At 45.2% G+C, this 14,229-nt stretch overlaps 1 protein-coding gene across 1 annotated transcript in view; it reads right to left on the reverse strand.

The window, feature by feature from the left end:
• Positions 1-14,229, reverse strand: part of LOC126531063 (uncharacterized) — a 49,433-nt gene that overhangs the window by 29,682 nt on the left and 5,522 nt on the right. The window contains exon 4 of the mRNA XM_050178448.3: positions 686-1,580. Within this exon, the coding sequence (XP_050034405.3) occupies positions 686-1,580 (895 nt within the window). The remainder of the gene's footprint in view (positions 1-685; positions 1,581-14,229) is intronic.

Raw genomic sequence — 14,229 nt, forward strand, 5'->3', positions numbered from 1 at the left:
TCGATTGTTTAAACGTGTACTATTACAGAAAGTGCTTACGCACAATTGTCGTGAAATGGACCAGCGACCGTATTTAAGAAATATTCCTTTCATTTTTATTTATTTTTGTCTTTCGTCATTAGCTGTCAAAAAGCAGTGCCCCCACCCGGCAGAATCGGCCAATTAATGTATTAGTATGACGTAAAATAAACAAAGTATCGCGCAAGATAAGAAATGAATAGATTAGAAAGAAAAAAAAGTAATTTTTGGACATGGTCATTGCGTTAAGCTGCCGTCAATCTAGAAAGCGGTCTGTGCTAGGTGTTTTTTCTTTCGTTTGCGCATTTGCAGCCAAGGGCGCCGAAACCACGAACGTTTCTGCGCCCGGCCGCTATTGGAATGCGACCTCCGCAGCTGAGAGTTGAATTCACGTTATTGTACTCAGTAGAGGAATGTCACAACCCCTGCAACACCGCGGAAAGTCATGCGGGCGTCACGCATTGTGAAGGGCACACAGTCATTCATTATGAATGGCCACAAGAATAGAGCTGGCTTCACTGTGCCTACTTTGTCTAGAGATGCACATTTAGGATAGAGCAAGAGGCTACAGCAAGTGCATCGCTCATAAAGACTGGGGATTGTGCCAGAGGACGGTAGCGTACACCTCTCATCATGTCGAGCTGTCCGAAGTGCTGCAGTAGCAAACGTAGATGCCCCAAAAGAGTCCGTGGCATTTGTACCGCAAACGCTTCGTGGCGTTCAGGAGGTATTTCATCTCTCCGGCAGCCACAGGGTGGGCGTAGACAACCGTTTTGAAGTCGCACAGCAAGGACATCTTCGGATCGTAGGCTCCAAATAGATGCCTTCTAGCGACACCAGCGCGTTCGGCGCACATTCCAGTTAGAAACATGTCTTCCATGAGGAAAGGCTTGACGTGGCCGGTAGTTCTGTAAAGTAAATCCACCAGACGACCTCCTATAACGTACATGCCGCCAGTGATAAAGTCTGGCGCCACATCTTTGGGGAAGTCTTCGTAAGGAATGTACCACTTGCTGTTTCGCTTGCGCTGCGGAATGGAGCCATGTCTGATCTCGCCGTAGATGGAGTCCCCGAATTGCCCATCCATAGCCATGTAGAAGTTGCTCAGGTTCGGCAAGGAGTCGTCGTCAATTTTGACTAGAAATCTGGCCTGCGGACAGTGAACCGTTGCCCACCGAAGCATCATTACAGCTTTGAGCGATAGGTTTTGGTAGGCGTCCCTGAAGTTCTCTTGCACAATATCTCCGTAGCGCTGTGACTCGATCTCTAAGGCGCTCTGCAACTTCACGGTGCTGGGTTTGCCGAAGAGAAAAAGCACCCTGTTTCTCGAGGACCTCTTCGCGTCCCTAGCCCATGTGTGCCTGATAGCCTGGCGAGCTTCGGCATGTCCTGCTGCTGAGAAGGCGAGAAACAGGTAGTCTATGGGAATGTGGGGCAAGCACACATTCTGCGGGTTGATGAGGTACTTGTTTGGTTTGTTGTACCGCCGCTCCGTATGGAGGCTCGTGTTCGCGACGGTCGTGCTTGGGAACCATCGCAATGGCGTGTCTGATGTAGGTACGCTAGTGAGTGGAGTGGGAAGTTGAAATATGTATATAATCAGCGTTAAAATTACAGCACCTGCCGTTATCTTGATGAGAGTTTTAGGGACGCGTCTTTGTCGTTGCAGGAGGAACACCTGGAAGAGAGAAAAAGGAACGTAATTTCAAACGGAGCTGAGAAGGAGTCGACTAAATCATACATAATGCTGAAAGTTACTGTGATGTCCATAGCTTGTCGCAGATTGGCTTGGCCATGCCGATGCATTACTTGCAGACTTACGACAGACTTGGCAAAGATGTATAAAATTTAGTACTGAAAACCGTATTTATAGAAAGCACTAGGGAAACGTGCACCAGAACAACGCACGTACGGCGCCGCGAATACAACTTGTTGTAAAAGAGATTCGAGGCATATTGCGTTTCTGTGCTTGCAAATGATCATGATGTTTATTGGAGTCCCCCTTTGAAACAGGGGGCCCAAAAGTGGTGACCTAGCCTGCTCTACTTAATGAGCGTTAGCTGCAGCTGTTGCAGCCTAGCATTTAGCCGATGTCCTTCAATCTTTTTTCCTTCCTTAAAACATCTCTTTATCTTGTAGTGCTGGTTATGGTTGTAATGTCCTTGGTTCTAACAACCTATTCCATCCTTTTTTCCCACCAATACTGTAATAGTATCTTAATTGTCTCGACTGCTGAGAAGTTAATGCTTCCATCCACTTTGAATCTCAGCGCTTCTGGGAAATGGACGTTTCTTATGGATCTTGCTGGGAAAATAACATAGCCGCAGGGGCCTAGAGAAGGACTTTTCACGTGATTTGAAATCTGATATGCGATCATCGTGTCAGTAGCCACGTAAGGGCGCTAATTAGAGATTAGTTATTTTACTTAAATAATGAGAAAGCAAAATACAACAAATAACTTGTTTTCCGACATGCTCCGTTCACGATAATACGGTTGCTAAAAAAGAAAATAATTATCTTGAGCGCTCTATCTTCAGCAATTTTTGGCTGTCTCCGAAGAAACACCAGGCATATCTCCAACAGGAACGTCACGAAATCGTCCTTTATTGCATCGTGCTTGAGAATATCCCATAACCACTACCTGTCTGCGCTGTCCTAAGCTTCCTAAATATCTAGAAATGCTATCCATAAAGGTCTATTCTTAGCTACTAAAATCTCTATGCCCTGAGACAGTACAAATAGATATCTAAATGTCCCATTCTGTAGTGTGTCCTAGGCTGCCTCTAGTCCTCCTCGTCTGCCGACGGCAGTGGCATCTGGCTGCAAGAATCACGGCTGTACGCTTGTACAGACAATTAATACCTCTCATCCCTGGTAATTTCTGTGTAGAGGCCCAAGAGTTATTTTGTTGTATTTTTCCGGCAGACCGTGACATGCTTGGAAGAGCCGTCTTTTGGCATGTGGACAACACGCAATAGGTAAGTTCCTGCTTCGTGTGGTCCTACCTCCTTCCCCCCTTTTTTATCGCGCTATATAGCTATTTTATATTTACTATCACAGAAATGAACGAGCCAGGTGGCATGAATTTCCAGCCTTGGTATTTGTGCTAAGAACTAGGTTGGCTACATACAAATAATCGCATAAGGTTAAAAAAAGAAGAGCACGATAGATTACAACACTTTTCTGTACGACCCTATTCTTTATAACAATTCTGTGTTGCTGCATTGATCTTCAAAGGACAAAGGATTATGGACCACTGACATTTGGTTCTTGCTGGCTTGCGTGTTTAAAGAAGGAGGAGAAGGAAAAGGAAAGAAGAAAAGGTAGGGAGGTCAAGCAGATGCACGTCCGGTTTGCTACCCTACAAGAGAGAAAGGGTTCAAGAGAAGAAAAAAGACAGTGAGGCAAGAATATACTATCAGTGTGAATAAGTGCGGTTGTTCATCACTTCACGCGACGGCCACTGAGGCCAGTCGATTTCATGAATCGTAGCAATGCCCGCGTTGTTTTGTAAGCCAGCGACGCGTGGAGCCATGGTCCAAAAATCTTTTTCTTTCAAGATAGTCTGCTGTCTAATCGGTTTAACACGCTTGGAAGAATGTTGTAGTTGATGTCATAAAGATTACAAAAAGTAAAGCCAGTTCCATGCCGTGAAAGCCGTCGAAACAGCGAAGCTGGTGGTCGTTTTCTGAACTTTGAGCTCGTGTTCAGCGCGATTTTCATGAAAAGCTTTTGCTTTGTTGTCGTCGTCTAGCTTCGGTTCCGGGTTGCGCACACGCTTCAGATTGCACTAGGTTGTGATCAAACCACAGTATATCACACACCTTGCAGCTGTGGCCGCACTCGCGGTCGAGAAATTCTCTCTTGGACCGTCCAACGGTACCCTCCGTGGGAGGAATCTCTCTGCGTCGACGTTTCTGCTCGGCCTCCTACTCTCGAAATTGGGGGTTAGCTTGCCTGTGCTGACGCTTGGCTTGCGCTTCCCATTCTTGATCCTCGGCGGTAACGGCTTTCCTCGGCTGACGCTTTGCTTGCGCTTCTTCGAAGCTCGGGATTTACGCGACGTCGGCGCTGCCGCTCTCGTGCGTGCTCCCGCTGCCGCTCGCGCCGAGCGGAATCCACGGGGCGAGAAGGCGCGCGCCGGCAAAGCACCTGTTTCTATACCCCTCTCCTCCCCCTCTTCCGGCACGCACTTTGATTGGTCGGCTCCCATTCCGGCGGGACCCCGGATGGATGGATGAATGAATGAATGCCATGAGCGTCCCTTTTGTAACGGGGCGGTGGGCTGCGCGACCAAGTTCTCTGGCGGTGAGATTTGAAACCTGCCCCCCTACGTGACACCGAACGCCGGGCGCGAAGGCTCGACTTAGAACAGATGTTAAAACACAACACGTGTTACACTTTGCTATGCACTGAGAATTCGGTCATCACCGCAACGTATATGCCACAACATCGTAACACAGTGCAAATCACAAGTGCACTGCTCAAATAAACCGAACATGATTCGGCGACTTATCTTACGACACGAAGAATACTGTCAGACTTGTGATGTTCCTCATGAAGTCTTGCAGGTTGCTGAAAGGCCACCAAGATTGCCCCCATGGTGCAATTTTACACAGCTATGTGGCTGGACGCTAACACAACTAAAAAGACATTCCACAAGAACACATAATACAAGAGTTCCGAGCGCTTAAAAAAGTATAAAAACTACGCGAAATTTTAGACTGACCGCTCTAAAACACAAGAATACGTAGGTGTCGGGATCATAAAGAAAAATTGGGAAAATAGCATTCGGATAAATAATTTTTCTTCAGTCTTTACCGCTGAAGTTTATGCAATATGTATGGCAGTTAAGAAAATTACTACCGACAAGGAGAAGAATGATATTATTTATACCAAATTATTAAGTGCCCTGAGAGCCCTAAACTTAAGCTCCACGTCTGAGCCCCCGCTTGACGATATCTTAAACATGTTCTTTAATAAGTATTACGGAGGAATCATACGTCTGACCGCTCTAAAACACAAGAATACGCAGGTGTCGGGATCATAACGAAAAATTGGGAAAATAGCATTCGGATAAATAATTTTTCTTCAGTCTTTACCGGTGAAGCTTATGCAATATGTATGGCAGTTAAGAAAATTGCTACCGACAAGCAGGAGAATGCTATTATTTATACCAAATTAATAAGTGCCCTGAGAGCCCTAAATTTAAACTCCACGTCTGAGCCTCCGCTTGGCGATATCTTAAACATGGTCTTTAATAAGTATTACGGAGGAATCATACGATTCTGCTGGGTCCCAAGCCATGTTGGAATACCAGGGAATGAAGCAGCAGATAGAAGCGCATCCATGGCAGTGCACAAAAGCATAACTCACATAACACTTCCATAGAGAGACAGTATCGGAGCGATTCGTAAGGCCCTAGCATAAAATGGCAAGAAGAATGGAACTCATGCATAAATAACAAGTTAGATATGACTAAACCCGTGTTTGGCGAGTGGAAATCATGCAGCCACCAAGAACGGTTCTATGAGGCGATGTTATGTTGACTTCGAGTTGGACACATGCATCTAACACACAACCTTCTATTTCGAAAAGAAAACCCATCAACTTGCAAGAAATGTCATGAATCGCTTACAGTGAACCACATCATTATGTCATGTCAACATACTGAAGCACAAAGGCGGAAACATTTCAACGACTTGTATCACTTGCACGTACCTTTACAGCCTTCCTTAATACTGGGCGATGAGCCGCTAGTGCCATTCACTAACGTGTTCAAGTTTTTAGATGAATCTGGATGTTTACATCGACTGTAGGGTAACGCAGCTATTGCTGCCTTAACATTGCATCTTGTACTGTCCTGTGACTGGTGCAGCATGGCCTTAGTTGCTTTTGCGCCATTAAACTCGAATTAGCTAACTAACAACCCGTGCCCGATAGTCTCTTCACAGTTGCATGAGTCATAGATAGGTGTGTCGGACCTTTCACTAAGGAATGAGCGGGCTTTCGTAAAAGCCACCCCTAACCAAAAGCGGTACAGTAAAGTTGCATCCCGGTGGTAGAAGTGCAATGTAATCTGCAACTTCAATGTAGGATCCAGCCGGCGGAGATGATAGTTTGGGAAAAACGGGGTGGTCGAGGAAGTTTCAGTCGTGGTTTGAGCAAGTACACGAAGATGCTTCGCAACGTCTGTCCTTGATAAGGATATAGGAATTGTCAGGATGTCTTTATGGGCTGACCGGGCGGCATTATCAGCAAGGTCATTACCGACCATGTCACAGTGCCCCGGAAGCCATTGGAAGATGATACCATGCCCGTTTAAGAGGGCTTGACGGAGAACCTCTCGAGTCTCAAACACCACTTGCTCATGCCTCTTACGTTGTAAGGCTGACTGCAGACTCTGACGGGCTGCCTTGGAATCACAAAAAACGATCCACTTTCGAAATATTGGTTCTGCGATGTCATAACAGCGGCACGTACGGCGGCAAGTTCTGCTGCCGTGGAGGTCGTTATGCGGGATACTTCGAACTTCATTGCGACTTGTGAGGCCGGGATGATAACAACGCCTGTGGAGCTGGTGGCTGAGACAGATGTATTGGTGTAAATGTGCGATCTTCGTTCATATGCCTCGTATAGTAATGACAATGTCAACTGTCATACAGTCTCTGTGTAATGATGGTCTTCGCAATTCCTGGAATCGTGAGGTGTACTTGTGGCAGTTGTAGGCACCACAGGGGTAACAGTGGTCTTGCTGCCGGTGTAAAGTCCGACGGAAAGCAACCTTAATGTGTCACAACAACTTTGTAAAATATGGCTTGCGGTCTTTGCGCCTGCAAAGCAGTAATATAGTGACTGGGTACGTGACACAGATGTCGAATATGTGCTCCGAGGTTGTGAACTGTGATGCATGTTGGCATCAAGTAGTCTCTAGCAATTATGATTGTTGCATGAGTCGAGGCTCATCGTGGTAGTTCAAGGCATGTCCGTAGAGCCTGGTCTTGTAAGCATTCGAGGGTGTGAATATTTGTGTTGCATGTGTTCGCCGAAATCGGTGAGCTGCACCGTAAAAAGCCCAGAAATAGTGTTCTGTACAGCTGCAGCAAGGACCGTACCGACGTGCCCCAATGTTTCCCGTACAGGAACTTCATTATATGCGCAATTGAAATTAGTCTATCGCCTATTTCGCCAACCGAAATTAGTCTATCTCACAAGACTATCACCTTGTGGGACGCCACCGTATGTATAATAGTTGGCAGTCGGGCTATATTTGGCCTGCACAGCAAAGAACCTTCTCGTCAAATAGTCGCGGATTCACTGAAACATTCGACCACCGATTCCAACAGCATCTAATGACTCGATGGTCTCTTCATGTGTGACATTAGCGTACACCCGTTTCATATAAAGAAAGAGCGCCGCTGATATGTGCTTGAGCCATTTTTGTTCTTGTATGAAAGTTGTGAGGTCAATAACATTGCCTATAGATGACCTGCCTTGCCAAAAGCCTGTCATGAAATCAGGATACACATGGTGGCGTTCCAGATACCATTCTAGGCGTGTAAGGATCATGTTTTACATTACTTTCCCTGTGCAACTTGCCAGGCAATACGGTGTAGCTTAAATTGAGAGCAGTCAATTCTTCGTACTGCATTCAACGATGATGACTTCTTTAGCCCCCTTATCCGCAAGTAAGTCGGAATAAGGTCACTTCTATGTGCTTCTATGTCTGAAAAGCACTGCACTTGTGAACTGAAGCATCGTGATACTAAAGTCAAATCGAGGCGACTACTGTACTTAGGCCACGCAAGTACGTAGGACTGCCATCATTCATGACACAAAAGTCGTGATCAGAGGCGAATGACACCAGATTCCTGCCTCTAGAAATGATTATCGGGCTACTCCAGAGTAAGTGATGCGCGGTTATAATCCAAGTACCACTGGCATGTAACAATATGTCTCGCAGTGTATCGCGTTCACATAATCCTGACAGGGATAAATAGACGCCAATGAGTGTGAATGACACTTGCTTCTTTCTTACACGTCGGCAGACATATTGATTGGCATCCTGTTGTTGTACTGCATAGTGTACATACGTAAAATCCGTGCGGACGTAAACAACAACATTGCTGCGCTTCTCGCCCATCGACGAAAGAAATGGTTCGAACCTTGACAAGATGATGGTAGTAAGTACGTTGGGTTCGCAAATGATGATTACAGGAATACGATTTGTGAAAATGTATTGACGGAAGGATGAGATGTGGGACCTCAATCGCTTGGCATTCCGCTGTATAATCGAAGCTTCTCTGACCTCAGTGCGAAATGACAGTATTGGACGAGCCATGATGTCTACTCAAGGCTCCACGGCAAGCTAAAGACACTGTCAGCTCAGGGAGCACTGCAGGTACTGGATACTCTAAATCTAGTACTTGCACATTTAAAGTCTTTATTATGTCACATGCTTTGAATCAGGCTTGCTTTTTGCGATACTCTAAAAGAATATAATTTAATTTAGGCGGTGCTGCAGTCATGTTAGCAACTTTTGACAAACTTAGCTTATTATTTGACCGTACTGCGTGCCTTTTATGAGTAACTCGAGTTTTTGCTCTGGATTTCTGTATACCGCTTCTGCGTTACATATGAGTATCTCGCGAGGTTTATTTCGACGGGCGCCGCCTAAAGGAGCGTATTCATTTTGGCAAATGTTGTAGTGCTTCTCTTTGACAATGTGCGTTACATGAAAGGACATTCTAAATATCTACTTTCGCCGCCCAGAAAAAAAACGCCTGTTTTATGGCCGGATCATTAGGCCTTTTGGTATGGCTCGTTGCTTTGATTCGAACGTATGAAGTCGATAAAAACCGTAGAGTTTCTTGCTAAAATCAATAGGGGAAAGCCTGGCACCAGTGTCTGCTAAAGCCGCAAGTATGGAGCCTCGGCCAGAATGGGAATAATGATCAATACATAGATTTGCCTAAAATTCGTCTTTTAGGCTTCAAACGACATTGCGAATTTGCAAATTTATGATTTTCAACGAATTATTACGCTATAAATGCAACAATTTATTCTTAAGCATATGCGCAGATTTGTGCTGCCTTCTTCGTTTAGACAGCAATGATTCCTTCAAATATTCAAAAGGTAAATCGTAAAATCGTAAATAACAGCGCCATAAGAACACCTGAAGGCACAAGTAAGTCTGGAGATTAGACAAATGTATGTACTTACCCATCGTTCCTATGGCGGATGAACGATTGTAGCGTCATGGTTCACTCTAGTAATTGTAGTAAGAAACTGTAGGAGAATAACCACAATAGAAAAAATGAGCCCGTCTTACCTTACAAAAATGGCTGACTCGAATTTCATGCCTGTCGCCTGCAGGTCCCTCGCTTTGACGACTGGGTGCACTCGCATGGAGCGCCACAATATGTTAGCAAGGTTACAAGCATCAGAAGCAGGTATATAAATAAAGTAACGTGCTAACCTTAACTTGTTGTGTCAAAAGCGCACGCTTTTTTTCGAGAGCTTAAATGTGCGCACACGTGTAGCCGGCAAGCTTCCAACGCTATATGTGGGGCATATATAGCCTTTCTGTGCGGCAATATGCTCCTCCATGAGCCACACTCTACACATCTGTTAGTATAGACACACTACTGGGCGCTGCTTTACCGTAAACGTTTCGGGGAGTTTACAAACATCCACACATGCTTGGCCTTTCCCCCAGATTTTATAATCCCATGCATGGCTGCTATCTATTTATTTCTTTTAGGGAGAAACATCAGGGAGGGGGGGAGGGGTTGGCGCGACAACACAGACATTCCAATCGTACGAATCCGCCGAATATCGGCGCAAACTTGAGAGGAGACCTAAAACCATTGACCGTGGTCTCCGGCAGTTGTAAAATATATGTGCGACCTCTCTCTTCAGAATTTAATCTAAGCACGTCCACTTCCTGCGCTCGCTCCCTGAAACTGTTATATTTTATAGTTTTTTCTGAGCGCTTAAGTCCACTTTGCCCAGACACGTGTATCCTAACAACCTTCATGCGCACACCGCTCACTTCGGTAGACGCCACTAGCTAGTGTATCACGTGGACGCGAACTCTTCAAGCGAACGCTTTGTTGGAGGCGTCGCGCGACGCCTCTGACGTCCGCTGTCCAGCGCTGCAAACTCTAGAGAAATTTTCCTAGATCTAGGGATTTTAACCCTCCTGCAGGGAAATAAATTTATCGAAATCTAGTGAAATTTCGTGCTGGCACATTGAAACGGCTGAACTGCTGACGTGGCGGCGTGCTTTTATTTCAGTCACCTCGAACTACTTCCGCATTAGCATGGGAAGTATGACGTACTTAATCGTACAGCAGCGCATTGAACGCATCTCGCTAAGCAAGCCATGGAGTGGGGAGACCTTGGATCATTTAACGAATTGCTGCGGCTGCAATTTTGACTTTCTTACATCTAGCTGTGCTGGCGATGTCTGTGTAACTGGAGACAAATATTTATCTGCAGATGGCGAAACGTATGTGTGCGAGAACAGTAAACAATTGGACAGCGCGAACTCATCTGCGCGTAACCGGACACATATTCTGCCAGTGTTCAGGTGTTTGGGCGAGTTTTGCTTTGTAGGAAAGATAAAAACAAAATGTCGTGCACGTGCGCAAATTAGGTGTTGTTAGGTCGTACATAGCGAGCAAAAAAAAAAAAAACAATAACTGCAGTGACGCTATTGTTTCGACATTCTTACATTCGTAAGGGAGGTCTTGTGCCAATCTTGCCATTCGATCAAAGTTCCGTGTAATCTTGGCACATCACACTAGGCGCCCAACAATTTTGGACAGCAACCAAGTAAGCACGTGCGGACGTCTTCCTCTGTGAATATGGCTTGAACTAATAGGCCGTGTTAGCACAACTTGCACTACGACATGATTTTGAGCTGAGTCCAGTGACTTCATTATTAAATATTTTAAAACCAATACAGAAATACACCTAAAGTATAAAATTTTGCAACCATTTGCCTCACACAAACAAACATTTATTATTAGAGAAATCAAATTCATGAACTGAACCACATTTTTCACAAAACTAGAGAAATCATGGAAATTGTTTCATCCGACTTAAGGGATAACTGGCTTCAGAGGTTGGCTGCCCTGCACCTTACCGGCTCTTGCCGTAGCTGCCCATTTCACCCTTTCACCTTTCACACAGATACACCCTTTGGGTTGTATCTTGCCGCACAACAATAAATGTCATCTGTCTTGTCCGCATTTCCTTCCTTTAACGCTGCGAGCCCGGTACTTTCCAGTAACGAACGGCATGCGCGTTATCAGCATGACATAGCATTCCCGACAGGAAAGTAACGAGCGCAGCGTTTTCAAGAAAGGAAATGCGGGCAAGACAGATGACGATTATCGTTGCGTGGCAAATTTACACTCCAAAGGGTGTAAACTTTTCTGTATAACCCTACAGCTAGAATAGAACTATGAGAACCTTCTAAGTTAATCAACAAGCGTAAGACAACTGACATAATGAAGTATAATACGGATATAATTGAACATGCTCTCAGGAACGGAGGAAGCCTAAAAACAGTGAAGAAGAAACTAGGAATAGGCAAGAGTCAGATGTACGCGTTATGAGACAAAGCATGCAATATCATTACTAATATGGATGAGATAGTTCAAGTGGCTGAGGTGTTATATAGAGATTTATACAGTACCAGTGGCACCCACGACGCTCATGGAAGCGAGAATAGTCTAGAGGAATCTGACATCACACAAGTAACGACGGAAGAAGTAAAGAAAACCTTGGGAGCTATGCAAAAGGGGAAGGTAGCGGGGAGGATCACGTTACAGCAGATTTGTTGAAGGATGGTGGGCAGATTGTTCCAGGAAAACTGGCCACCCTGTATACGCAATGCCTCATGACCTCGAGCGTACCGGAATCTTGGAAGAACACCAACATAATCTTAATCCATAAAAAAGGGGACGCCAAAGACTTAAAAAAATTATAGACCAATCAGCTTACTGTCCATTGCCTACAAAGTATTTACTAAGGTAATCGCAAATAGAATCAGGAACACCTTAGACTTCTGTCAGCCAAAGGACAACGCAGGATTTCGTAAAGCCTACTCAACAATAGACCATATTCACACTATCAATCAGGTGATAGAGAAATGTGCGGAATATAACCGACTCTTATATATAGCTTTAATTTATTACGAGAAAGCGTTTGATACAGTCGAAACCTCAGCAGTCATGCAGGCATTACAGAATCAGGGTGTAGACGAGCCGTATGTAAAAATACTGAAAGATATCTATAGCGGCATAAAGAAAACAACAAAATCCGAATAAAGAAGGGCGTCAAGCAGGGAGATACGATCTCTCCAATGCTATTCACAGCGTGTTTACAGGAGGTATTCAGAGAACTGGATTGGGAAGAATTGGGGATAAGGGTTAATGGAGAATACCTTAGTAACTTGCGATTCGATTATGATATTTCCTTGCTTAGTAACTAACGGGACCAATTACAATGTATGCTCACTGACCTGGAGAGGAAAGGCAGAAGGGTGGGTCTAAAAATTAATCTGCAGAAAACTAAACTAATGTTTAACAGTCAAGGAAGAAAACAACAGTTTACGATAGTTAGCGAGGCACTGGAAGGGGTAAGGAAATACTTAGGGCAGGTAGTGACCGCGGATCCGGATCATGAGACTGAAATAATCAGAAGAATAAGAATGGGCTGGGGTGCGTTTGGCAGGCTTTCTTAAATCATGAGCAGCAGGTTGTCATTATCCCTCAAGAGAAAAGTGTATAACAGCTGTGTCTTACCAGTACTCACCTACGGGGCAGTAAACTGGAGGCTTACGAAAAGGGTTCTGCTTAAATTGAGGACGACGCAACGAGCTATGGAAAGAAGAATGATGGGTGTAACATTAAGGGACAAGAAAAGAGCAGATTGGGTGAGGAAACGAACGCGATTTAATGACAGCTTAGTTGAAACCAAGAAAAAGAAATGGGAATGGACAGGACATGTACTGAGGAGGGAAGATAACCGATGGTCATTCAGGGTTACGGACTGGATTCCCAGAGAAAGGAAGCGTAGCAGGGGGCGGCAGAAAGTTAGGTGGGCGGATGAGATTAAGAAGTTTGCAGGGACAACATGGCCACAATTAGCACATGACCGGGGTAGTTATAGAAGTATGGAAGAGGCCTTTGCCCTGCAGGGGGCGTAGCCAGGTTGATGATGATGATGACGTAGGCAGGAGGTGAGCGAGGTGGGTGTCAGGTTCCCTAGATGCATCCTCTTGCTCGGCTTTGGTATCATGACATTTTTAGCTTCCTTCCATTGTTTAGGGATGTGACCAGTTTCCCAACAGTCGTTGATATACTCAGTTAGTGCTTCTATGGAATCAGCGTCAAGGTTGCATATAATTTTATTTGTTATGGCGTCCGTAGACTGTGCATGGCCTCGCGCACTTCCGCTTCCGTGGTCGGTTCGTCGATTATTGGGTTTGGGTCTCCCGTGTGTGTGGGCAAGTGCTTTCTAGGACGGTTTCCAATGTATCAATTCTTGGGTTCCTTTATTAGGTCATTGTTTGATCCCGGGTAGGAGCTTTCAGAAAAATAAAGTTATGCAGGCTGTGCGTGGCAGAGAATGGTTGGTATGAATGATATAAGGTCTGTGCAGTGAATGTCACTTTTGCGACAGGTGTATCCAATGGGTCTGTGTGTCCATGAATATACACAGATATGTATGTACATATGCATGGGCAGGCACACAGCGGTACAAACCCAGTGACACTAGGTAAGCGCATTTCTACGAAGCTGCAGGCGCCTTATGTCATCTACTAATAGCATAGGGTGCAGCATAAGATGCGGCCAGCGTGTGTAATGTGCGTGTTCAGAGCGTTCTGGGAGACACCCGAGCAGAACAGGACCTCATTCGAGCGGACCCTCGCACTATCACAAGTTTAGCTGCTGAAATGAATACTATTATTTCAGCCGACAGACAGAAGCGATTCGTGTGTACGGGTGCTTCATTTAAACTTAGGGAGAGCGTATATATAAGAAAATTTGGCGTTAACCGCACGGCTGTCGAGTGTTTTCTTCAGGTGTCGCGAAAAAGGCCGGGTACAGGTCAGATAACTGTTAACAGAGAAGTAGGTTGAGCTAGTTAAGCATGCTTCGCATTAAAGCCGTCGAGTATCGCGGGCTCTTCTAA

Source organism: Dermacentor andersoni, chromosome 5, assembly GCF_023375885.2.
Source record: "Dermacentor andersoni chromosome 5, qqDerAnde1_hic_scaffold, whole genome shotgun sequence".
Taxonomy (NCBI): domain Eukaryota; kingdom Metazoa; phylum Arthropoda; class Arachnida; order Ixodida; family Ixodidae; genus Dermacentor; species Dermacentor andersoni.